This window comes from Numenius arquata, chromosome 10 (assembly GCF_964106895.1).
Source record: "Numenius arquata chromosome 10, bNumArq3.hap1.1, whole genome shotgun sequence".
Classification (NCBI taxonomy): Eukaryota; Metazoa; Chordata; class Aves; order Charadriiformes; family Scolopacidae; genus Numenius; species Numenius arquata.
The window spans coordinates 17,354,204-17,380,582 of record NC_133585.1 but is presented as its reverse complement, the minus strand read 5'-3'; the positions used below and the strand labels follow the sequence as shown (position 1 = coordinate 17,380,582).

Genomic DNA, 26,379 nt, shown 5'->3' with positions numbered 1-26,379 from the left:
CGGGTGGAGGGTCAGGCCTGGTAGAGAGACAGCCCTGTGATGTCTCAGAAGCACTGTTGTGACAGGGCAGGATGGAGCTCAGGAGGTCAGTCTGTGGGCTGAGGTTTGGATTGAGGGGACCATGGCCAGGCAGGGGGGGACAGCTGTGGCTGAGCTGGAGACCATCAGTCCCATGACAGAGCTCAGACAGGGACTGAAAGTCCCAGAGTGAGCTGAGCTGGGGCTCCGGGGCCCAAGGGTGAGGGTGGATGGAGGCCCCACCTGAGGCTGGGCAGGGCCTCTGGGGCCTAGCAGCGCTCTCAGGACCCTGACACCTATAAGTCTTTAAAACCTGCGTGAAAGTGTTATCTTGGACGAGCTGCCACAACTGAAGAGCAATATGGCAGTCAGTATCAACCCCAAATCTTTTATCACTTTCTTGTCTGTGAGATATTTTCTTCCACTGAATAAGAATACACAGTATTTCTGGAATATGTAAACTGGAGCCATACTCAGATAAGCAGTGAATGAATGCACTCGGAAGAGTTTGAGCTTTGTTATTGTTTTTGAGTCACCAAATTGTTGGACTAAACAGATCTAGCTGGACTAGATGATCTATACGGTCCCTTCCAACTCTAAAAAAATTCAGTGAAATACACACAATTTGGCAGTCACATTTGACTGAAAGCTGAACACTAAAGCCCAAGTATAAGCTGTGGTAAAAAGTAACCCTATAATAGTATGAAATTGTGGGGGGTTGTATGTCTGTGTTTTTCTTAGATATATAATTCAGTTCAATGGCATCTGCCTCTGCAGAGAGTCAGCTGGGGGACTGCAGCACACTTTATTTGAAGCTGTCTTTGAGAGCTGTATTTTGACTGCAGCCAGTGCAAAATATGGCAGTGTGATTTATACCCACAGTGGTGCCTGGATCCCGTGAGCTGTGCTGATGCAAACACTCAGTGAACAAGAGCTGGCTTCCTGGTGTATTGTGCTGTCAAACCTTAATTGTATTAAGCATGATAAAGAGCAGATTATTTTTTTTTTTTTTTCTCCTTATTGAGATAGTGCAACCGAAGCTTAACTGTGACAGTAGTTTTCAAGTTTTCTATTTAAAATCTTCTCGTCCATTCACCATGTTTGGCTGGAACAATCCAAAGCTGGGAATCTGTGGCTATCCATTCATTTTGCATTCTTATCAGGGACAAACAGGTTCGACAAAGACAGAATGGTATGTCCCAGGGGGGCTGAGACAGCAGCCTGGGGAAGTATCACTCTTAGATTGGCAATGCTTGGAGACCGGATTATCTTTGATCTCAACTGGTCTCATATGACATATCCAGAGCTCAGCTGCTGAGTTAGTATGGAAGAACAAATCCCAGACCACTGGAAATAGTCCAGTAGTCTAAAAAGAAGTTGGAATAAGAGGAAAATGGTAAGCTATGAAATAAAACAGGCTAAAGCTCGGTAATGTAGCTGGATGAACTACAGATGCTCATATATTATGGTATGAAGAGAGTAGTAGTAAGAAATGGTTTGGAAAATTTCTTCTCTGTAGTCGTATTTGTCTTCTGCGTCTGTGGGTGGAAGATGATCCATCCATACTTGCAACAACTCCGAGTAACACAAAATATGGTCGTAGTATGTGTTCTGTTCCTCTTGTTCTGGCTCTGTGTTTTAGAGATACTTCAATCCTTTATGTCCATACTTTTCCCTGTATGGTTCAGACCTTTAGAAGTCTATGGTCTTAGTTTGGAAACTTGTCTGAAAAGTGAGCAAGTCATTCAAATCTAGCACAGTGCCCATCAACTTGTTAAGAACTGTGATGGTTTGATAGTTCAGAGGAGAATGTTAACACTCTGCTTGTAGTTCTCAAGTGATATGTTCTGTCAAAGGATAACTTAAAAGAAACTATACTTTCTCAGTGTTGCTTTCTTGTGTTTCCTAGTGGGATGTTCTCCTTGAAAAGTAAAAAAGAAATCAGATGGTTTCTGTATTTTTCACTCCAGAGGAAAAAATTTTACAGACTATGGGTTAAGAATGTGTTTGTAGAGACTAAGTTCCTTCCTCAGAGGACTAGTTACATTATTCTGATAATCCACATATGCCAAGATTTGATGGAGAAGTCACTCAATTATACGGTTTTTTGGCCCATTTATGCAGAAGATCAGACTAAGATTATCAGCTCTCTCTTCCTGTTCACATCAAAAATCTTGAGGAATTAATTCTTCATCAAGGTGGAAAAGAACAGTGAGCCTACAGCTTCTTTTGGGGCTCTCCAAGGCTCACAACTGAAAAACAAAGTTGAATTTCATTGGTCTAAACATTATGTTTTTTAAAAAAGTGCTATTCAATAAAAGTGAGGCTCTTTATAGGTGAGTTTACCAAGACTGTGATTCTGAAACTGTACACAGTATTGTGCTGTGAACAAAATATTCTGTCTTTTAGAAACATTAATATATTGAATTTTTTAGACTGTTTCTGGACATGTTTCTGGATGCCGTGTTACTGACTGGCTGTTACTGGCTTTGTGCTACTGGCTTGCCAGTTTTGGATTTCTTATGAACCCCTCGTTCCTGGTTATACAGCTGTTTTAGAGGGAGAAAGTCAAACATTTGCATTTGGAAGGACTTTTGAGTTTGATTGTTTGCATGTGATGCAGCAAAGTAAGAAATGTTTTAAGAACAGAAGGCAGCTAGACGGAAGTGTTGTAGTGACTTACCATTGTATCTCTAGGTCTGTAGATTCACTGCAGCACAGGAGAAAAAGGAGCGTTCTCTTGCATTGTAATCTAATTGTAGGAAAGGTTAGTTTCACCAGTTAGAACGAGAGTCCGTGTTTAAAAATAAATGACACTTTTTGCTGAGAGTGCACTAGAGAAATTGTATGTGCTTTACCAAGGTTGGAGGTGCACTAGTATTTGGATTTGAGCACACAGTTGCCCAATGACTTCATTGGGCAATGAAGTAATTCCTGCATAGTCGTGACTCATTGATGTATTGGTTTATTGAAAATATGAAAATATGTTAACATTAAGAAAATAACTCAGTTTTCTAATTCAGATGATCAGCTGGTTAAACCATTGTTTGCTTCTGTTTAAGGCTCTGCTTCTCTCTCTCTCCCTTCCTCCCTCTCTCTCTCATTTGTGGTGGATTGTTTTGTTTTGTTTTGTTTGTTTTTTACTGTAGCCCTGAGATTTCCAAGTTAGCCTGAGGAAATAAGATGCAGTCCTATGTCCAATGCATATCTAGCAGTAAATGAGATTTTAAAAACATAGGACTGGTTCATTTAATATTGAATGCTCTTTTCTTCAGCTAGAAACTTACAAACTTTAGGAAGTGAGTAGATACTGTGATGCTTTTGTAAATAATGCGTATAGAGCCTGATGCAATGCAAAGGAAAATAATTAGAAAGACTTCAGCTTGCTTTAGAGCAGGCTGCAAGCAGTTTTGTATGCATTTTGTTGTTCATACTTCATTGTGCCTCTTCGCATCATTTGAAGCTGGTGCCACAGGCTTTTATTGTTCTGATGTGCTATTTTCCCTTCCTTTTTTTATCCCCCCCCCGAATTTAACTGTCTCCTTCACCCAAGCCATTTTGCAAATATCTACTAGTTGTTTTTTTTGTGTTCTTTTTTTGTTTTGTTTTGTTTTTCTTTTTGTTTTTTCCCCCCAAAGGAACAAGATGCAGAAGAAGAGTGGGGAGAATATCTAGAGTAAAATAGGATGAGACAGGAGGCTCCTTACAATCCTGATGTTGACTGTATGGTTGTCCCAAAATCCATAACTTTCAGCTGTCCAAATAACAGCTTCCAAGCTTGATTCCTAGCAACAGTTAAGTCTGACTTGGCAGCTCTGTTGAACTGTGTGTTACTTGTTGTCCAGGCTGGCAGGAGACAGTAGGGTTTCAAGGAGATCTGGGTGAAGAAGGGAGGAACAAGATGAGTATGGTAAGATCCGTGAGTGCTTTAAGTGTATACGTAGCAGGGAAAGAGGAAAAACAGGCAGTGACACTTCACAGAGATGGCTTCTCTCAAACACCTTTTTCATTTCCACACCTTCCACACTTCCATGAGTACAGGATTCTCATCCCTGACCTGCTGTTCCTTTCTGCAGTGTGCTTGGGACATATGCTGGTGGGGCAGGGAAAAAAAAAAGCAGAAAATTTGTTTAGATGCAACAATTACAGAATTCCATACTTAACCCTGTCTGCACCTCTGTCTTTCTCTGTTGTTCATGAAGACAGACATGTCTGGGAGAAAAGACAGCCAATTTCCAGGCCCGTTCTCTCATGTGCTTAAAAACAGGCAAAATGTGGACAGTTCATGGTGCTGGTTATAAGATACAATAAAAAATGGGGTTGTTTTACACAGACTTTGTTCATTTCTTCTGAGATAAAGATGATTCAATTGTAAGTACTGCTGTAGTCCATTTTCACAATCTTTGATGAATTTAACTTGGTGTTTCCTTAAACAGAGTAGAAAGAGAGAAAAAAATGTTTATACATTACTTGTCAGTTTTGAAGTGCTTTTGGAAATAAATAGCATGTTCTTTTGCTGACAGGATTTGAAATCTAGCAATCAGCGAGATGAAATTGCTGCAGCACGTGCATCCCTGAAGGAAAATTCCTCTCTCCTACATTCAATATGTTCAGCTTGTTTGGAACATTCAGATGTTGCATCCCTTACAGCCAGCAAGGATTCAATTTGCAATGAAATACAGAATGCTCTCAATGTAATTTCTAATGCTTCCCAAGGAGTTGGAAATAAAGTGGGACAACCTACACCTCACACAGCTACTCTTGGAAGTGCACTTGATGAGCTTGAGGTACGTAAACCCATAAACTTGTGAGACTGCAACGTTTTTTGAAAAGTGTTTTATTTCTTTTTTTTTTATTGTATTTTTTTTTAATTAACTGTTGGTATCATAAGTGACAGACCTAAAAGCGTTAGAAATTAGTGCTCTGTTTAGTCCTAGTCTAAACAGTATCACTCTAAATCATTTCATTGGGATGGATCACTTCCTTCAAAAGAGTTTGGAATTAAGTTTTCATGTATGTTCAATATTTGACTTCGTTGGAGCAGCAGACAAGAATTAGTTCCAAGTGTGTCACTAATGGTGGTGACAGGCACATCTTTGAGTAAGTGGGCAGAACCCATGAGTTTAGTTTATAAATAACAGTAATTATCAGATGATGGTGACCACTGCTACCTCGACTGCGTTTGAACTAGAACATCACCAGTTGAAGTCCTTTACTCCAAAATTTGTCATTGAGTTCATTATGTAATTTATGTAATTGAAGAATTTAGAAACCTAATTATATTTTATGCTTATCATTAAATAGTGACACAAACAGTATGCTTTCACAAATTGTGCATTTCTACTTCCATTATTTAACCAAATGCTTGGAGAAAGTGAGTTCTTTCTCTACTGCTGACCCCATCCGAAGCTTTTGTATGGAGCTTTCCCTTTTCTCATGGCTGCTCTGGCTCTTACCAGTGTTATTTTCCATTGTCCTGCCAAAAATAGTAAAAGACCTTCTGTAGATGAGATTACAGACCATGCTCCTCATCTGGTGTAACTTGTGTAGGCCCAGATTGACAAAAGGAATGAAAGTTTCCAAACACATTTGCAATATGAATCTTTTTGGTTGTAAATTCTTGGACTTAGCAGATCTTAGCCTTGGAACTCCAATATTGATACATTTCCAGGAGAATTGATGTTATGACTGATGGTAATAGATATTGTCTGACGTTTTCAAGGAAAGGTTAGAGAAATACATTGAAATCCATATATGATGAAAATCCTGTAGTGGCAGTTTATTGATCAAAATGGACCTCTCAGTCACGCTCAAAGCTGAATCTGACAGGTTTTTTTCCCCCAAAGGGACAGGCTACAATTACATGTTACATGTCATCCTTCCTTGCTTCTCACACTGGGTTTTAAAATTACAGTTTCTAATCTGTTTTATTAATAAATGGAAGAAAAAAAGAAACATTTAAGAGTAGTACATGATTTGTTACAATGAAACTCTAAATGACAAATGACTTTAAATAAGAGCCATCGTTTACCTGTTATAATTTTTTTAAACAAAATTTGGCAAACGGATTGCGTCTTCTGATCTCAGACTGTATGTGAGCATTACCATTTTAATGATTTTTTTTTTTTTAAGTAATTAAATTTATTATTGGTTTAACATTTAAGAATTATGATAATCACAAAAGGGAAAAAATTATCTTTTGGATTGAATTTGTTTTTATTCAGAAACATAAGAGCATTGAAGTCTGACTGTTGTAAAAAGCTATTTGTTTATGGAGTTTTAAATATATTTTTACCTGTGTAACACAAATGGGAGTTGAATCTGTGTGAGTTAGATATAGCAAAACTTATAGAGCATTTAACTTCTTAAAATGATTTTATGAATTAGATGGTTGCACTTTTCTCTCTTTCTTTTCAGAAAGTTCTATTGGTGAAGGACCTGAAATAACCTTTGCTCTATCTTCTTGTTGCAAATACAGTGCCGTGAAATAGATTGATATAGTAAATAGTCTGTTGGGAACAAATCTCATTAAATGTTTATAGTGTGGAAATGTATCATGGAGCTTACCCAACAATCTAGTATCTAGATGTTTTGCAATGTCATTCTTCCTTTACCAGTGCTGGCAGTGTGAAAGTTATTACAGATTTATAGGTGAGAAAACCAGCAGTAAAATTAGAGCAGCTAACTCTTAAATCAGTAGATTCTCAAGAATTCCTCTTAAAGGCTCCATATAACTACCATGTCATTCATAACGTTACAAATTTGGTTTTCTATTAAGATCGGTGTTAAAAGAGCGTGTAGGTGTGGGGGTTATCTAATGCCTTTCACTGGTCTTGCATCTTCTGAGTGTAAAGAGATTCATCACAAAATGATACAAGTCTTGCCTGCCTGACTCTTTGTCAGCGGAGTCATCTGATATGTGGTCCTTTAATGACCAGGGCTATCTAGCAGAGCAATTACATAGGAGATGTCAAAATACTGTAAATCAGTCCAAAATGTCAGGAAATATAATCACATTTCTGGATACCCATGATCCCACTTTCTCATGGATCAGAAGACCAATGAGGGAGAAAATAGGGATCTAATAATTCTGTTTGAATGCTTACTTACGTTTAAGCACTCGGGGAGCTCGCCATTGTTTAGCCCTGTTAAAGCAAAGCCACAAAACTGTTGCAGATCTGGCGTCTTCTGATTGGTTGGAGATTGGATTGTCTTTTCTGCATAGATGCACTAATAAATATTTGATGAAATTGTTTGAAAAATGTAATCTGTGGGCAGAATCTTAAATCATATTTTACTGGTTATTATTGCCTGGACTACTTTTTTTATTTATTTAGAGCTGCACTGTAGTAGCTTTTTTGCCAGCACAATTTGTCCATCTTTGCATGAACTTTCTACAAACTGTCTCCTAAAGGAAGACATTTCTACTCTTGTTTTGTCTGAGATTTAAAGGCAGTCATTTTACTAGCTAATTGCTAATTGGCTGTAGCCTTCAGGTCTGTTTAGTCTTCTGCCATCAATGAAGCTGTTTCTTTCTGTAGTAACACCTAAATATTCTACTTGTCAGGTGCATTTTACATTATGATGGATGCTGTAGCCTAGTTTTGAGGGTGCTTACTTGAGATATAGGAGCGCAACAGTGAAGTTGCTGCTCCAGTGAATAGTGACCAAGTGGCAGAATTCCAGCAGAGGTGGGGAACCGCAGAACACTTTGCTATTCAGAGCTGTAATGTGAATGAGGGAATTTCAAATATCTAACACAAACAAACCTGTCTTCCACATCAGAAAGGAATGTCCTGACCTCTGGATACTTCCCTTGTCATTCTTAGAAGATCATTGTGGCCGAGTCTTTTGCGTCTAAAATTAGTTTGAAATTATCTATTGGGTGTAAGTTATATATATATATATTTAAAGGTAAATATTAAACATCAATGACTAGTTTTATGTAGTTTTCCAAATTTGTACTAATATGCTAATTATTAAAGTCAAAGCTTTTTCATTTTTAAAATGCTGTGTCTTTGGATATAGCTAAAGTAACAAAGACCTAGGTAATGCAGTCATTAAACACTTGTTATGCAGGAAAACACAGTTCCTACTGCTGAGAATTATTTTGATTTTGCTTTTAAAGTTATGCATTATTACTTAAAGAGGTGACAGCTGAAAGGCGTTAATTTCCCCTGCGTTTCAGAGTCCTTAATGGCAGTTCTTACTACTTCTTTACAATTTCCATTACTGCATTTCCCTAATTTCCTGAAATGCATATTGTGTTTGAGACGTATAGTAGTTTAGCCTGCCTCCAGGTAAATGGGGTGCAGTTTTCCTTTGCCTTCAGCCATAATCTCACTATTGTAAGGAAGCTCAGCAAAGAGAGGAAATGAGGAAAAAATGGGTGCCCTATACTAATACTCCTAATGTGTCTCTAAGTTATCCTTGTGAACAAGTGGTATCTTACTGCCTTCACCCTTCCAGAGAAGCGTCTTCAGGTACATTTCCTTCCTTCTGTGGAAATAGCTATTATAGAAAAGGACACAGGAGTCTTAATGTTGTAATTACAGTAGGAAAGCTTCTGATGGTGACATTAAGAGCTGGATTACTGCGCCTATCCAGCCTGGCTCTAGGCATAGGCAATTAAGAAGTTGCCTGCAAAAGCAAAATGACTTCCTGTGCTGTTGTGTGGGAGAGCCAGTCTGGCTCCATCTGCTGCCAGCAACAGGTTAGGGTATATGGAGATATTTCAGAGTAGAAGAGCAAGCCATCTTCATTCTGTCCAAGCCCTCTTTCTTTTCTTTGGATTTTAGCCTTCATGGTGGGATCCCCCAGGCCCTGGCAAAATTTCACCTTTTCTTTTCTTCTATTTTCTTTTTCTTTTTTTCTTTTTTTTTTTTTTTTTTTTTTTTTTGTAACTACTGAGTAGTTCTTAACTGGCTCCTGCTACTCTACTTCTGCAAAAGGGTATGAAAGCAGTCGAATGCCCATTTCCTTTGCTCTGTCTTTGATAGTGGGAAAATTATGGTTCCATCCCAGTTTGACTTTGGTTCCAAAGTTACACGTGAGATTTTTGTTTCCATGATCAACACATTTTTTACATCTTTCAATTAGGAAATAATTAAGATATACAAATAGGGTTAGTATGTTGCTTTTATGGATATACAAATAGCTGTGGTTTTCATCTTCAAAATCTTTAAGCTCTTTCCCTCCTGCTTGTACATAAACTCCCGTTCATATATTTTATGTATCTGGTTAGGTGAACACTGGTTTGGGAAAATTCAGGAGCTTGAAAATTTGTAGTTAATACTTTAACTTAATCTAAAGTTGTATCTGCTGGATGCACATAAATATCTGACATAGACCCATAAACCATTTTAATGGTCTGTCCTGTCACTTACTGAAACAAGTCCATAAACTTAATTTTAGACTTTTTATAGTCTCTCAGAATAGACAACAGAAAATTGCACTAGCAGTAGCACTGGCTTGATTTTTGTGATAGTTTGCAGTGGTATGAAAATCCCAAAATTCAACACAGAAAAATGTGGAGACAGGCAGAAATCCACTAGTACCTTTTCTTTCTAGTCATTGTTTGTGGAAATTTGAGGACTAGAGTTCATGCAGTCCCAGTTTCTGGTACAAAGCATCGCATAAGCCTAGAACTTTAGGCCCCAGAAGGTATTACAGAGGTTATTTAAGAAGGTTCATTGTCCACTGATTTTATGTATGTAAATAGGTAGTAAGTATGGGGCTGAAGTGCTGAGAGTACTTAAATAATTACAATGCTTTTAAATTCTTTTAAAATTTAAAGACTTCAGGGCAATGAAACAGTAGTGGAGGTGAAACCTACACTGATCTTGCAATTTGGGAAATACAAGCTTCCATTTGAATGACACAGTAATGCAGAAAGAACCTGCAGTGGTTTCCTTCGGAAATATTCAGATTATGAAGTCTGATTTTTTTCTAGTTTTGCTGGAGAATCTTCCAGCTCCCTCAAAATTCTTGTATAGTTCAGAAAAGATGGGAGGATTGAACACATAAAAAAGTCTTTCTTTCCCTAAATCATACCTAACGTGGAAGAGAATGTTAATAATAACCAGCAAGAAAATTTCAAGGTGACTGAAGTCCCCTTTCCTTGCTGTTTTATCTTTATAAGTTTTATCTTATGATATTCTAATAGAACACTTTCAGTACTCTTAGAATTGCCTAAGCTAGACAGTACCTGAAATTGTGATATTAAATCTAAATTGAAAAAAATAATTAAAATTCTCTAGCTTAAAAGTAGTCTAGCACATACTGGATAAACACAGATAAGTTCTGATTTACCTGGCCTAAATTCCACTTAGGGGTAGACACCATAATTTTACTGTTTAATATTTCTTCTGAAAGCTTGGAACTACATATGGATGTAACAGGTGAATGGATTTATGTGGAATACAGACTTGGTGATCTACACCATAACGACACTGTTTCAGATGTTCAGTTAGACTAAAATTTACTAGTTTGAATTTCTTTAAATGCTGAAGCTCGAATATACTTACTTTCACATTTTGTGAAAATATCACCCGTCCTTTTCTTTCTCTTTAGAATGTTTGGTTGACACATAAATTTTAATTTTATTTGTATTTAATTTTTTTATTTTTATTTAAATTTTTTATAATTTAATTAATTTTATCATGCCAAAACAGTTGTCTCCTTTTGATTGCCTTAGTGAGTGAGAAGCAAGAGGACATTTATATCTATGTCCTTTGAAAAAACAGTTGTAGAACAAAAGCTGCTATTTTGATCTTTGCCCATCTTCAGTCTGTTAAAGGTAGCAGCAGTGACTTTCTGTGACAACGTGGGATTGTATTAGGCTAAAAATCAGCAGAACTAGACTGCTCATGTAATCAGATTTAATGTTCTCAGCTGTGAGCTAGCACTCAGCACTGCTGCTTTGGTGTTCAATCCAGAGGACCTCCTGATCTCTAACAGTCTAAGTTTTGGAGGTGTTGAACTCCTCTTTCAAACAAAGCTGAGTCTCTGCTCTGAGATACTTAGGTAAAACACAGAATATTATGTAGTAGTAAACTCATACACAGTGTCATAATTGTACATAAGACATTGCAAGCTTAGTATAAGATACACATCATCTTTTTAAGAATTTACAAGGTAAATATACAAAACAGGCCCACTGTATGGGAGGATAAGGCAGACAGATAACCCTCAATAAGCATAGACAGAGACAGGAAAGAGTTTGAAATAAGAAACACTTTTTTTACAGCTGCAGTGACAAAACTCAAAGGGGAGAAACAATGCTGGCTGAGAACTTGGGAAGATGGCATGCAGTTGCCTGTTTTAAGGCATACTGTCTGTATGGCAGTGAACCTGGCGGTCTGGGCCTCAGTGCTATGCTTATAAAATGGGGTTGATAGCTTTTCATTGTTGAGTAGGATGTTGTCAAGATTGATAGACCAAATAGATACTGCAGTGATAAGAGTGCATGCATGTTTATAACGGTAGACAAGTAGTGTTTCTGTCTCCAGAAGTGAAATGCCTTATAGAAGAAGAAATGCCGGATACAGGTATAGGAGAGGATGGGAATCTTGACTTATGCAGCGAAAGTAAGAAACAGAGGAAGGACTCAGAGACAAGGCAGTTGTTAGAGACAAGCTCTGTTGCCATCCTAGCGCTGGCTCCAGGCCAGCAGGATTTGGTAACATGGATATTGGTTTAGAACTAGTGAGATCTGGATGGCAGAGAGAACTTGGCTTTGTCTGCAAATGACCTGTATGCATAGCCCCAGCAGGGAAAACAGAATCTACCATGGTCAAAAGTATTTTGGATACTGCAAGGGGAAAGGGATAGTTGTGTCTAGGAAGCATAATGTCACTGTAATTCATGCAAGTGAAAAATAAAGCAGCAACTTCATTGGGCTGACTTTTCTTACCTGTACACCTAATGTTTTCCAGAATTTAATTATCCTGGATCCTCTTGTAGTGAATGAAGAGAAAATAAGGCCATCACTAGAGAAACGTCTGGAAGCTATTATCAGTGGAGCGGCTTTGCTAGCTGATTCTTCCTGCACACGCGATTTTCATCGAGAACGTATCATTGCTGAATGCAATGCTATCCGCCAAGCTCTCCAAGACCTGCTTTCTGAGTACATAAACAATGTAGGTAACCAAACTTTTTTCCTTTTTTTAATGTCTGTCTCAAAGCCTATTTTAGTGCATATTAGAATTTAACCTATAATTAGTGTAAATTGGAGTTTAACCTATATTTCTCAGCATGCTCTTTAAGAGGTTGAAAGGAACATTTTCCTCAATAAATCCAAGCAAAAGCTAAATAAGGATCTCCAGAAATAGTAAGAACTTTATTCTATCATACAGTATGTGGAAAATGCTGTATTACACATACAATGTACTCGTGTTTAAGTTATTTTTGTGCTTATTGTGAACTGTCACTAGTACAGAACAGATATAATCCTTCATATGCTCACAAGAGCTTCTTTGTGATTTCATTCTCTAGTTTCCTCTTAAAATTCAAGGACAAGAGTTTTAAAATGTAATCTCAGTTCCTGTAGAATGCAAGAATTTAAATAATAATTCGTTAAAATGTAAGTAATCTGTTAGTGTAATTTTAGAGTGTTCACACCACTACATTTGATCTGTTTAAGAGCACCGCATTACAAGTGTAGAAATTACTTAATTTCTAAATTAGAAAGCTAGGACTCTGGTAAATCCAAAAATCTGTTTGTCTGGCATGCTTATAGGCCAATTAATCTGTGAATTTTTGAAAAGAGATATAGTTTGATTTTGTTTCAAAAATAACTACTAGATTTAAAGAATGGATTTGCCACTTTTATGTCTGGCAGTTAAATGATAAAACAGTGTAGACTCAGATACTATGAATATGGGTACACACTGTTAATATCATGCTTTTCCTCTGGAAACATTTTCTGTAGGCATACTGTTCTTATCTAAAGATACTTCAAGATGATTCATCAGGCACATTGAGAGGATAATTGTATGATACAGCTATTTGTTTCTTTTTTTGGAAGCTGAAATTCCTTTCTGTTCTGTAAGTCATACTAGTTAACCCAGTCCAAATCTGTTCTACTGAAAATGTTTTCTTTGTTTTATCCTATTGTCGTTAGGAAAATGAAGTGTAGGGACTAAGATAATCTATGCATATCAGATCTTTTTTCATTTAAGATATTGTATTTGTTGATATTTTCCTTTTATTTACCCAGGGGATGAAGGGCAGGTGGGACTTAAAGCTGATTTATTTCATTTTCTGTGAGTTCAAGTTGCTCTTTCACTCCCTATACCAGATGTTTACTCAAAATTTAGCTGCAGTTTCTGTTGAATGCAACATAATTCTTGAACCTCTCTGGTGGTGCTTCATGCATGGGTTAGCTGTGTGAGATTTCTTTAGCTCGGTTAGCTTGGAATGTTCGTCTTTGATACCTTCTTGTAGCAGATGCCTGTTGTGGTATCTGTTCTAGGGTGGATCAGGTTTGCTGTTAAATGGCTGAAAGTTTAACATGGGAAGGCATCAACATGTAGTAGCCAGAGAGCATGGGAGGATGCAGATGTGGTGTATAGCAACCCACATTACTCCAAAAGATCACTCTCCCCCAGTGGGATGTGGGAGAGAATCAGAAGAGTAAAAGCAAAACTCGTGGGTTGAGATAAAGACAGTTTAATAATAGAGCAAAAGCCGCACACGAAAGCAAAGGAAAACAATTCATTCATTCACTGCTTCCCATGGGCAGGCAGGTGTTCAGCCATCTCCAGGAAAGCAGGGCTCCATCACACGTAACAGTTACTTGGGAAGACAAATGCCATGACTTCAAACGTTCCCCCTTCCTTCTTTTTCCCCCAGCTTTATATGCTGAGCATGACACCACATGATAAGGAATATCCATTTGGTCAGTTGGGGTCCGCTGTCCATGCTATCCCCCCTCCCAGCTTCTTGGCCACCCCCAGCCTACTTGCTGGTGGGGTGGTGTGAGAAGCAGAAAAGGCCTTGACCTGCACAGCTGAGCAATAACTAAACCATTCCTGTATCATCAACACTGTTTGCAGGACAAGTCCAAAACATAGCCCCATACTAGCTACTCTGAAGAAAATTAGCTCTACCTCAGCACAACAATCCACTCCACTGACTTGAGAAAGTCAGGAACCAGCTGTTTAAATATGGCAAAAAGGGAAAATGTCATATAATTTGCTGCAGAGCCCAGTGTCTGCACAAGGTAGCAAAGACGAGGAGGGAAGCAGAAAGGGAAAAACAGAGAAGATTTAAAGGTATGAAGTATTACACTAGGGTTAAATGACAGGAGTGAATTTAAAGTTTTTAGTTTCTTTTAGTGTTCTTGATCTGCTTATACAATTAATATTGATCTCAATGGGAAAACTCTCACCAAGGATAGTTTATAGCTTTTACTGAGACTGGATTAAATAAGTTTTTCAATAAGATTATCAGGTGTCAGTTACTTTATTTCACAGCTCTAGCTCACTGAAAAATAGATGGTAGATGCAGGAGACAGTGCTGATTTATCACTGTCTTCTGGGCCCTTCTATTAATATTTTCAATAAGCTAGGACTGTGAATTGAATGAGCTATAAAAATGATGCCAGCCATTTGTTAACATAGTACAATTTAAGGACTAGGTTGTCATTCCCTTCCTCTCCTTGGGAACGCTGTTTTACTCCACAAGTAATCGCACTGTCTGTGTAATACTTCACGTGAGTCTATGTGTATGTTCTTATGGTGCATTTGTGCCCTGTGCCCAGAGTGAGGACAGAGGCTCTGTACCATAGCTCATATATGAGACTGGAAAGTTCTCCCTGTCCACTATCCACAAAAGGCATGCTTTTGCTCCTGTCTTCATCCTGATGGTATATGGTTCACAAAACATAGCTTACCACTGTCATTTCAGTTCTTTTCAATCACTCTTATGAGTTGTAGTAATAAGCTGCTTGGAAGATTTTTTTTTCTGGATATGTGTCTGTCACTTCTTGATGGTGTATTGGTTTGATTACTTTTCTTAAGGCTTCTTTCTATCTGAGTGTTGCTAGTGGGAGCTGCATTGCTTCAGAGACACCACACACAGTAAGTGCCACCTTCGCAAATCCTTCTCTATCAGCTGGTTTGTGAGGAAGCTGTATGAGCTGCACTGACACTGGTGACATCCAGTGTATCTCTAAAACCCCTGGGTCTTGTGCTGATGGTGGATGTGGGCTACCCGCGGGTAAGTGTTTAGCTTTAACAGGATCATTGCCGAGGTCTTGAGTGCCTAAGTTCTGCATCGTCTGGTTTTTTGAAACCAGCCCTCACTGCCTAAACAAATGTATGGGAACTTACGATTTAGCCCTGTTTGAAACAGTATAAGGAACATAGCTTTTGTGGTTCTTCAATTTGTTGGGTTTTGGTTTGGTGGTGGGTTTTTTTGTTGTTGGGTTTTTTTTTTCCAATTATTCAAAGTCTCTATTAAGCCTTCAGGACAAGTGAAATAGGGGCCTATTGGTGTCATAATAAAACTTAGAGTTTTTACCACCACCTGGGAGAAGCATCTTTTCAGCAGATACTGCCTTTTATGTAAGTGGTTGTTTTTCACAGAGGCCGTATCACAGTGAGGTAATGCAATGGAAGGATAAGCAAAATGTTCTGTACATTAATGAAGACCCAGAACCTTTAAGTTTTTCTGTTCACAAAGTAATTCAGACTTTAGAGTAGAGTAAATTGCAAATATAATTCTTCTGAAAGGCAGCAATTTTTCTTCTGGTATTTTGGAATTATTTGTGTACTATTGTTATCCTCTCTGAATTTTAATCATAAACATATATTGTTAAGGGATATATTTGCATTTCAGGACATCAAATAACAGGAATTACTACTCAGAATTTGGATAGGTTATCAATAGCAGAATCATACTATGGTGTGTGAAGAACAATGTCTCCATAGGAACAATAATTTTGTTCTGGTAATAAGCACTTGCATTTTCCTAATGACAAGCTCTTGTCTTGTCTCTGCTCATATTTCAAAATGAAAAGTTATTGAATACATTGGAGTGCAGTAATGCTAACTCCATGATTCTTGAGTTCTCCCTCTGCTTTTGCTCCCAGTACAATAGGGATATGCACTTATCTGGGTGATAAAAACAGATAATAGAGTTATGATTGAGTGTGGGTTAAAGTGGCTGTTGTGAGCAGCAATGGAGCAGTTAGGATGATTGCAGGCACTGCTTTCTCTGCCTTCATTAAATAGGGAGGGTATGTCTGAATAATTATTCTGCACCCACCTGTGGGTTTGATTCGAGATCACTGGTTAGATTGTTCAGACAAGGCTGAAAAAAGGTTGGTAAAAAAAGGTCAGATATACTGACCTTTGTATGACAGGTGCTTCCTCTAAAGTTCCCTTACTTTTGTAAGGTTATTTCATGATATTTGAGCCTTGTTAGTTTCTCAGCCTATTCTGGGTATTTGTTGGATGTGTGTGTGTATATATATTTATATATACACAAACCTTGTTATGCATTCTGGGCCAGTATGCTTCGTATCTTTTCTCATAGGCTGTGGTTTCATTCTTTCTTGTTCGTTTCAATAACTTCTGTTTCTTAACTGGGTTTTTATGTTAAAATTACATGGGGTTTGGGTCAAATAATGTCAGTAAAATAGTTTGCGTTTTCATTGTAATTTTCAAAGTTTTTGCATGTTTTCGAGACTTCAACCTTTTAAAAGTATTTTCAAAGGAAAATCTGAAACATTGAGATTTGAAAATATCTTTATAAAACCAATACATTTTTGTTGTTTTTAAATATATTACCAACTTCATACAGATTTGAAAAATGTGTCAGTGCCACAAAACAATTTCTCTTATTAAAAATATTTCACAGAATATTTCTCACCCAACTCACAGAAATGTGGGACTGTGCAAACTAGCAGTAATTTAGCCTGCAGTTCTGGACATCCTTGTCCTTCTTGTGCCACAGGTGATGGCAGCTGCTACTGCTGCTTGCTGTACCACAGCTATACCATATGTATGGCACTGCGATACTGAGCGTGGCATGGAGCAGAGCCAAGCCATCCCTTCCCACTCCAGCAGTGGTTTCAGTCTCTTAATGAGACATTTGAGAAAATGGAAGGAGACTAATGATACATTTTACCTTGAGGGCAGATCAGGAAGTACACTGAAGCTGACCACATTGTACATACTTATGTTACATATCTAGGGTATTGATAATCAAGCCCTGACCATCCATGTAGCTTACAGGCAGGTCAAGCTGAGGCTGACTATAAATCCCATCTGCTTTGTGGCTGAGAGCGTTGGACCACTCCAGGAGTGATGCTGCAAGAGAAATGAAGTAGTTGGTGGCAAATAATGAAGCACCTGTATTGCACGTATGGCATACTTGAATCTTGCTGGGAATGCAGCTGCTGGACCTTTAGCTCCTTGGGTTCCCTGAAGGTTCTTTAAAGCCTGTTGCTTCACCACAGGTTTGTGTCCACAACTTCTGTCTATGAGACTCACTTGGATTTGAGGCATATTTGGATCTGAGCACATAAACTGAAATGCTATGAGGATGAGACTAGGAACTAGGATCCTTGAAAGTAGGGGAACACCTGAGACAGGGAGTGAGCCGGACTATACAGAGCCCTCTATAGCCATGGGGAAGGTCCAACTGCAGGAAAGATGATAAAGTGGATAGTTGGGACTTCTGCAGTTGTGCCTGTCAAGATTTCAAATTGTAATTGTTGTTCACTTACTGGAACCTGAGCACTGCAAATTCAAAACCAGGAAATGGATGGAAAACCAGGAGTCTTGATTGATAGCATGGTTCTGGGCTGCACCCTTTGTCTCAACTCATAAATTCGAGTGCTGTGGAGTGCTAATGCCTTGCTTTACCCCTGTATCGAGTACTCTTCAGCAACGGCTTAAAGTCTGACCCACTGTCTCTATGTAGAGACTGCCTGTGATTGATAATGTTTTGTGTAGTATTTTATTGCAATTCTTACTCTAAAAGAGTGGAAGGATATATAGATACCTCAAAGTTCATGTTGCTAGTACTTTATGGTTTCCTGATGAAAACTTTTAACGCTTCCCTGGATAGAGGGAAGACAAGACGCTTTGGTTTATCATCACAGTGGTGCAGTGTATCTCGCATTTAAGCTACTTAATCTTGCTCTGAGCAGTGGATTTTTCATTTCAGTGCTTAGGGGGAACATTTTTGGTACTTCTGGAAACTGCAAGAATTCCTCCAAAAGAGTTATTTCAGATTGAAGAAAAATTTTTTTTCAACTTAAAAAGGGAATGTTTCATATTTTTAACTTAAGGAATTACCTGGTCATCTTTGTTAGGTATTTGCATCTCTTGGGGGCTATTTTACCTTAATTGCCCATGTGCTATAACTGCAGAAAAGTGGATGCTGATGGTTAGTAATATGTGTATGAAAAGACTGATACTCCATAAATAAGAAATTAGGGCACAAAATGGTATCTCTTACCAGGGAAAATTCACATCATGTGAATCAAATAACCAAACTTGTGAAAAAAGCTCCAGACACTTTTAATGTCTGCTACAGCTCTTTATGGTAAAACTTATGTTCTTCATTCACATATGGGTTCACCTAACCTGTTCCTGTCAGACGGGCTTCAGAGAACAAGCTATTTCAGAAAACAGTCTTTGACACTTTAAAAGTTCCATTAATTTGGGGCTAATTTGCATTTATGTTTTGGAGTGGGGGTATAGTCAGCAGTCTAATACGAATATTTTTTAATAGAATGCTGAAAATGTATTTGGAATGTATAATTTCCTTCATGAATACATTTTTCATGACTTAAAAACTCAAACCTTCTCATCTCAGTACCTGTCAGCTAGTGTTTGCTCTTCTATAGAAAACTGCTATGGTGATGTGAGTTAAAACTTTGTCCTAAGAGATCTTCTTGCCAGATATGAATAGCATTACAACCAGTCCATGGATCATATATTGATACATGTCTAAATACGCATATTTTACTATTTTCACATTGTTTGTCCTTGTTTGGTGGTGGTGTTGATGCTGGTGAAACTGCTGGAAGGACATTACCAGTTCTGCTAAGGCATGTACATCTTTTTATAGGGCTCCAAAATGTGATTTAATTGTAGCTTTCAGTGAAATTGTCTGTGTGACTACATGATATTGTGAATCTGTAAAATTGATAATTCAGCTCATTAATTAAAGAATCCAAGAGCTATGACTGAAGAAATGCATTTTCACATACAGCTTTGTACCTTTATCTGTTTAGCTTGATGTGTTTCTAACTTTCTCCATATAATGAAAATGATCTCAAACAATCATATATGACACAGCTGAAGATTACAGCATCTGTTTAGAGTTCTGTTAAATATGTTATTTGTTCAGTAATATGCTTTAGCATTGGATGTTCCAAATTGTTGCCAGTGACGCCATGGGAGTTAAGAATAGGGGACTGTTTGACTTGTCCTTCTTAGTGACTTTCACTTTCTTTCACTAATATCTTGAATATCTTGTATGTTGAAAAGTTCTGTGTAATTGCTCTCTGGTTGAAGAACTGAGCCCAGACTTGGCAGACTAGAATAACCAGGGAGTTCGAAGAATTCCTTGTTAAATTCTTCAAGAACAGAGTATCTGTTGGCTACTCATGCAAGTGGTTGAACTGACTTCCTGAAATCCTTTTTTCTGTATTTCTATATAGTAACACGAACAAACAGAGCTTGTACCCTGTCTTTTTGTAAAAAGTATAGATTCAAATGCTCTTACTTTCTGTCCTCTTCATATCCATATGCTTTATAAAAAAACTTGTTGTTCCACTGAAGTTTGGAAGTCAGGTATAGCAAAATGTAAACTGTAAAAATTTCAATGTGTGCTGTGTGGGTGGAAAGCGTCACTCAGATTTTTCTTATTCAGGGGTTTTTTAATGACTTTTTTTTCTGAAAAAATAACAATAAAGAGATTTATTCCAGTAAAATTGGTATGCTCATATGGCATATTATGCTGGCATTTATGCAGGAAAACATGTAGTTTTCATAATTCTGTTGTTGACATTGGCTGAGTACTTAATTCAGTTTACTTTGAACACTCCTATAGTGGGTTTTTTCACATTTTATATGCAGTATGTGTAATTGAAAATTATTTTTCTAAATGTTAACTCCTGTCAAACACAGTTTTATGGGGAAATCAGATATAAACTGTTCAGGAAGAGATTTTTAGTGTGCTTAGAAGACAAAAGTAGTCTAATGAATTCTCCAAATAGATTTACAGTTGAAAAATAAGCTGCAGTTAAATTTACCTGGTTATAGATGGTCTTACAGAATTTGCAATAAATTGGGATCTATGCACGTGAGCTAGAGAAAGATAATGAAAGATTTTCTATTCTTAAGCCCTGTTTTTCATTTAATGGTTCTGTGCCAAGCTATTTTAGGATTAATCGGCTCTTAACTTAAGGCTTGCATTGAAGTAATGTAGCGTGGTGAGCAACTCATGGCTCTGTAGAGGATGATTCAGTACAATAATCAGTAATTTGTATTTGGTATACCTGACAGGACTGGAAATATGTTGGGTTGCTGAAGACTAATTTTTTTTCAGGCAACCTTCGATAAAGTAGCATTTTCTCTCTCCAAGATGAAATAAATTCTTGACTATGGTAATAAACAAGCATTACAAATAAATATTAAGGTATTTGTTAACTCAACATCTACCTAGCTGTTTAATTTACAAGATTTTTTTCTTTTAATATACCTTATGGAAAATGGTTGTTGTTACTTGAGGTTTTTCTTGACCAGTTTCCTATTTTCTGGAGGATGTTAAAGACTCATCATTTTTCTAAATGTTAGTATGCCATTGCTAGGAACACTACTGCAATCTGGTGTTTCGGAATGCTTTTATCTTGGTTTTTATCCTCCGTATAGGACAGCCGTTTTTTGTTGTCCAAATACATTACTAAATTGTATTTGGTTTTGAATTAAAGGTATTTACGTCTTGTTTATGTAACAATTCGTACTGAAATGATCAGTCATTGACAGTTCAGGGAACTCTTAATAGAATATTGATGTTGCAGACAAATGAAGACCAAATCCAGGATTTTAACAAAAGAATTATTTTTTCTAAATAAATACAAAATGCCTTAAAATTCTTCTTGTAAAAAACCCTTAATTGCTAACTATGTAACCTACACTACCCCAGATATCTCTGTGCAATCTTTAAACATGTGTCCAGTGTGAGAGCATGCTGGATATTGTTTAACTTGACTTTGGTCAGACTTCTGACACTGTCTCCTATAGCACGAACTGATGACGTATAGACTAGAGAAGTTGACAGTGAGGTGGGCTGAAAACTGACTAAAGTGCTGTGCTCAAAGGGTTGGGATCAGCAGCACAGAGTCCAACTGAAGATCAGTAGCTAGTGGTATACCCCTGGGGTCGATACTGGGTCCAGTACTTTTTAACCTGTTAATGCCCTGGATGATGGGAGAGTGCACTGTCGGCAAGTTTACAGATAATACAGAACCGGGAAGAATGGCTGATGTAGCAGCTGGTTGTGCTGCCCTTTGGCTGGAGCTTAATAGGTGGAAGAAAAGGGCTGACAAGGAACCTCATGAAGTTCAGGAAAGGGAAAGGCCAAGCCCTACGCTAAGTTCTCCACGAGCCAGCAAAGTGCTCTTGCAGCAAAGGCCAACAGCCTCCTGGGCTCTGTTAGGAAGAGCACAGCCAGCAGGTCAAGGGGGTGATCCTTCACCTTTACTGAGCTCTGGTGAGACACATCTGGAGTGCTGTGTCTAGTGCTGAGCTCTACAGTACAAAGGAGACAGGTCTCTATGGGATAAGTCCAGTGGAGGGCTGTGAAGCTGGTTAAGGATTTGGAGCACTAACCATACAAGTGGAGGCTGAGAGAGCTGGGAGTGTTCAGCCAGGAGAAAAGAAGGCTCCAGGGGGATCTTATTAGCGTGTAGAAATACCTGATGGGAGGGAGTAAAGAACACAAAGCTAGACACACCTGAGGGGTTCCTAATGACAGGACAAGAGGCAATGGGCACAAACTGAAATACAGGAAATTGCATTTAAGAAGAATTTTTTTTTACTGCGAGGGTGGTTGGACACTGGAGCAGCTTTCCTAGAGAGTTTGTGGAGTTCCCATCCAAAACCCAAATGAACATGGCTGTAGTTGACTGTGCTTTGAATAGTGGGTTGGTCTGAATGAACTCCAGATGCCCCTGCTGACTTCAGTATGTGGAGTCCATGATTCTAAACATTTGAATAAATTCCAAAGTCTGTGCAACTTCCTGGATGTTCCTGTCAGCCTCTTTTAATACAAAGTAAATCCCATTATTGATTAGTGGAAGGTAGAAAGATATTCTGGTAATGAGGATAGACAGGAAATTCCATAAAGTAAAGTAGTAAAAAGGAAGTTTCTTTAATTTGAATAATCTCTGGCAATCTTGAGGTGGTGAAAGGGAGAGTCGTTATTAAGTTAAATTCTGTGCTAGTTAATCTGCTATATAAAACAAAGGTTAGAATGATACCTTGAGTTCCTTGTAGAAATCATTTGGGAAGTGGTTGATTAAAGGCTCTCCCTATGAATTTCATCAGCCAGAGTGTTATGTCTGCTGCATGGCTAAAAAAAACAATGCTTTTTCTTCTAGTTACTCAGATTTAAGATATTTGTGTGCCAGAAACCTATAGGATGCTGCAGTTCTTAATTTATAGAACCAGAGCTGACTTCTCTTTGATAGAAATGGAGATATCTGCATAGGTCTCAACTGGCTTTTCAGCTTAATTTCTTGCCTAACTTCTATTGATCTTTTTATGAGGAATGAACAATGGAGTTTTATGTGAAATAGCTTATGATCACTTTTGATGAAAGCAGTACGATATCATAAATCTATTGCATAAAAAATTCTAATGCTTTGTTTTTACTGTTCAGCCAGATCTTAAAACAGTGATTTAAAAGAGATTTGGGAACCTGAGCATCTAAATCCAAATTCCACATTTCCATTTTCTTTCTGAAAAGAAAGTCAAAACATGGCATAAAGAACAAAACCAGATCTTTGTGGTCATAAACAGCTTTATTGGCACTTCCTTCTTACTTTAACTTTCATTTCAGTGGATTAATGTCCAGTAGTTGTTTCTCTGTCTGATGTGCTACTCTTCTTTTTCTTAATTAACTAAAAATAAAAAGGAAGAATATTCTTTTGTATCATTGCTTTTGTGACCAATGTGTGTGATCAGAAGGCTGGAAAAATAAACAATCAAACCAACCCCCACCATAGTATTAATTAAAAAAAAAAAAGTCCTGTCAAGATCAGCTTTTCTCAAGAACTGCTTCTTGTGGTTGTTTCGTAGGCCTTTGTTGCCAATTGGCACATTTTCTTTCTGTTTGAGTACGTGAAGAAAATAAATGTCTTAAATTGGACAGCTGCAAAGCTTAGTAGAATACATTAGATAAAGTAAATTATTCTAATTACTCTATTTGCTGGAAAATCCTTGGTATCTTAGGTTATTCTAATTATTTTTAATCATTGTTTCATTATCAGTAGCAAAACTTAAAGAGAATTTATATGAAGATGGAAAGAAAGGATAAGGCAGCTACTTAACTATGGACTGTACTCGGGAATAATCTAGGATTATCTTTTCTGTCAAGTAGCGATGTTTCTAATTTTTTCAAAACCTTAATATTGTATAGGAGGAATTATCAGTCTGTAAAAGGAGATAACTGGTAAAGGAATCACTCCCTCCATTCTCTTATTGAATATATTTAGGTCTTTGCAGGAGAAATGAAGAATAATAATAAATTTGAATTCCATGTAAATAGGAGAAAATAAGAAATGTAAATAATTGCATACACCCTGGAAGCAGTTAATGAAAGACAAAAGTGGACCCCAAGGTAAATGTCTTCTCTTTGTTTTTCTAATACAGCAAGAATTGTTTTTTAGGCATCTTTGTTATTTAGGCATCTTTACTAACTGTGCATATGCACAAAGGGACAACGTATACGTGAGAGAGCATATGCACACAAGCAGGAACTCTTTCAGTTTGGTAATGATGTTTCTAGTCTACTGTTTGGAATAATAAGGAAGAGAAATAGATGAAAACTTTGTAAAGTTCCAGTAGAAAGTGTGAACTAAACAAAACCGAACAATGACCAGGTAAAGGAATGATGAAATGCTATGTGACAGCCTGTAGCCATTTTTTAAGGAGACAAGTTCATAATGACATTTTTGATCCTTGCTACAGCTGGCTAGGAAACAGAGTTTTTATTTCTTGCCTTTCAAGTTACTGGAAAAGTTTTTGTTTCTAATTTGAAAAAAAGAGGCCTAATAATCTTCTGGATTCTGCCAGCCACCTCCTGGGTTCAACTGTGCACACATTAAAGCAAGATGAAATATCCTGGTATGTCTTAGGTGGTGCTGACTGACATTGCCAAGATTATTATCAATTTTATACCTGTCCACTTCTGAACAGCTGTGGACCAACTGACCAGATTGTTGAGATGAGATATTCTAGATCCCAATGGGAAACCAGAGTGGTATTGCCTATGAGCGAGCATGCAAAATCTGAATGCACCCCAGGTAAGGCTGCCAGGTTCTTAGGCTGTTTGCCTCCTTAGTTACTGGGATCCTCAGAACGCCTGCCTCTCCGAGCTGTAAGAACAGAATTTTTGTAGAGCAAGACTACTCGGGAACTGGTACCTCCCAGTTCTTCCCAGAACAGACTGGGACCAGCAGATATGAAACTTTCAGATTTTGGTTCCAAGGCCACCTTGCAGAGCTGGCAGGACACGTGCCTGTGTTTTGTCAGATCTGTTGTGCTTGCTCTATTTCCATGGAATATTCTGCTTTTGGTAAACTGGCAAGATTCAGTGGAAGAAAGATTCCTTTGGAGATTTTCCAGTCACCTGTATTCCTGATTTCTAACGTTGTGCTTCAATTCTTGCTATGTTTGTTTTCCGGTTAGTCTGTAGCATTGTCAGTGCCATTTTAAATGTTTGATAGAATTATAAGCAAGTAGTAAGCCCTCTACTTAATTTTGTCTCTGTAGCTTTCATCAATGTTAATGTAATGATTGAAACTGTTAGTTAAGATACAATTATATAATATTTTAGGTTATCAGGGACATCTAGTACACCCTGCTCAAAGAAGGACCCACTACACAGATCAGGTTGCTCAGGGCCGTGGTCAGTCAGGTCAGGTTTTGAAGGATACCAATTCCGCCTACTCCCTGGGTATCTGTTCCAGTGTTCTATCATTCTCACTGTGAAGCAGTTTTTCCCTCTATCTCATCAGTTTCCCTTTTCCCCTTGCTTTGATCTAAGTGCTCAATTCAGCTGGAATAGCTAGTCCCATTGTGTCCTTCACATGTTTGTGCTGTCAGCCTCTCAGGTCTGTCCCTTTCCTTGGGATAGCTCTGATACTTGGGTTACACCTGTCTGTCTGCCAGATCTGCTTGCCAAACTGACTATTTGCTTTTTCTTGTTGGATTAATTTTCTTTCAGTTTTACTGAGCTGAGTCAAACTCTGAGAAGGGCACACAAGCTCTGTGTACATCCCCAGGGAAACAGGAATGAGTAACTGAGAGGGCAGAAGTGGGCTGGCTGAGCAGATCTGTCCCTTTTGTGGGCTGTGAGCTGTTAACTCAGTCCTCCCTGGGAAATCAGAAAGACTTTCTCCTTTATCCATCTGACTCATCGTCCTTTCCTGCCAAGGTGTGCATTACGGATTCATTCTCAATGCAAGTCTTAAGCCTCAGGTTGCACCCGTAGCGAGGTTCTTATTAGAGAACTAACTTCCTAACACCCGTTTGTTCTTTCAGCCAATTCCTCTTTAGAAAGCTTAGAGGAGGTTTTCCTACCTGATTTTTTTTTTTTTGGTTTTTTGCTTACATAGAAAAAGAATGCTTATTTTAATGAAGAAACATGAGCATGTTTCACTTCATAATCATCTCTTTGTAGATTATCAGCTCTTCCCCTCAGAAACAGCGGAGGCCTCCTGCCTCCTTTCACCTGTTTTTGTACTTCACTGATTTGTTTCAGTATGAAATGTGTTTTATGCTAGTCTATATGTTCTGCATGTATCTGTAGATTATAATTGGCTCTTGGTTGAGACAAAAAATAAATATGTAATTAGCCAGGCTGGGGAAACTGGGCTTTCCAGAAATACACTGTAACTGAATAGCATGTGAGTTGTGTATGAGGTACATGGTGGCAGTTTCTAAGGATGAGTTTAAAGAAGGAGACAGATGACATTCCCTTGAACATACATTTGAAAAGAAAAGGTAAGTTTTGTTAGGAAGGAGTATCATTTGCCACATGGGGAGGCACATCCTACTCTTAACACTGGTGAGGACAGAGGTGAATTGTGTGATGTTTGTAATTCAGGCT

At 37.9% G+C, this 26,379-nt stretch overlaps 1 protein-coding gene across 2 annotated transcripts in view; it reads left to right on the top strand.

The window, feature by feature from the left end:
• Window positions 1-26,379, top strand: part of CTNNA3 (catenin alpha 3) — a 492,103-nt gene that overhangs the window by 111,631 nt on the left and 354,093 nt on the right. For both annotated transcript variants that reach the window (XM_074154868.1, XM_074154867.1), the window contains exons 6-7: window positions 4,542-4,805; window positions 11,955-12,158. In XM_074154868.1, coding sequence (XP_074010969.1) covers window positions 4,542-4,805; window positions 11,955-12,158 — 468 coding nt within the window. The remainder of the gene's footprint in view (window positions 1-4,541; window positions 4,806-11,954; window positions 12,159-26,379) is intronic.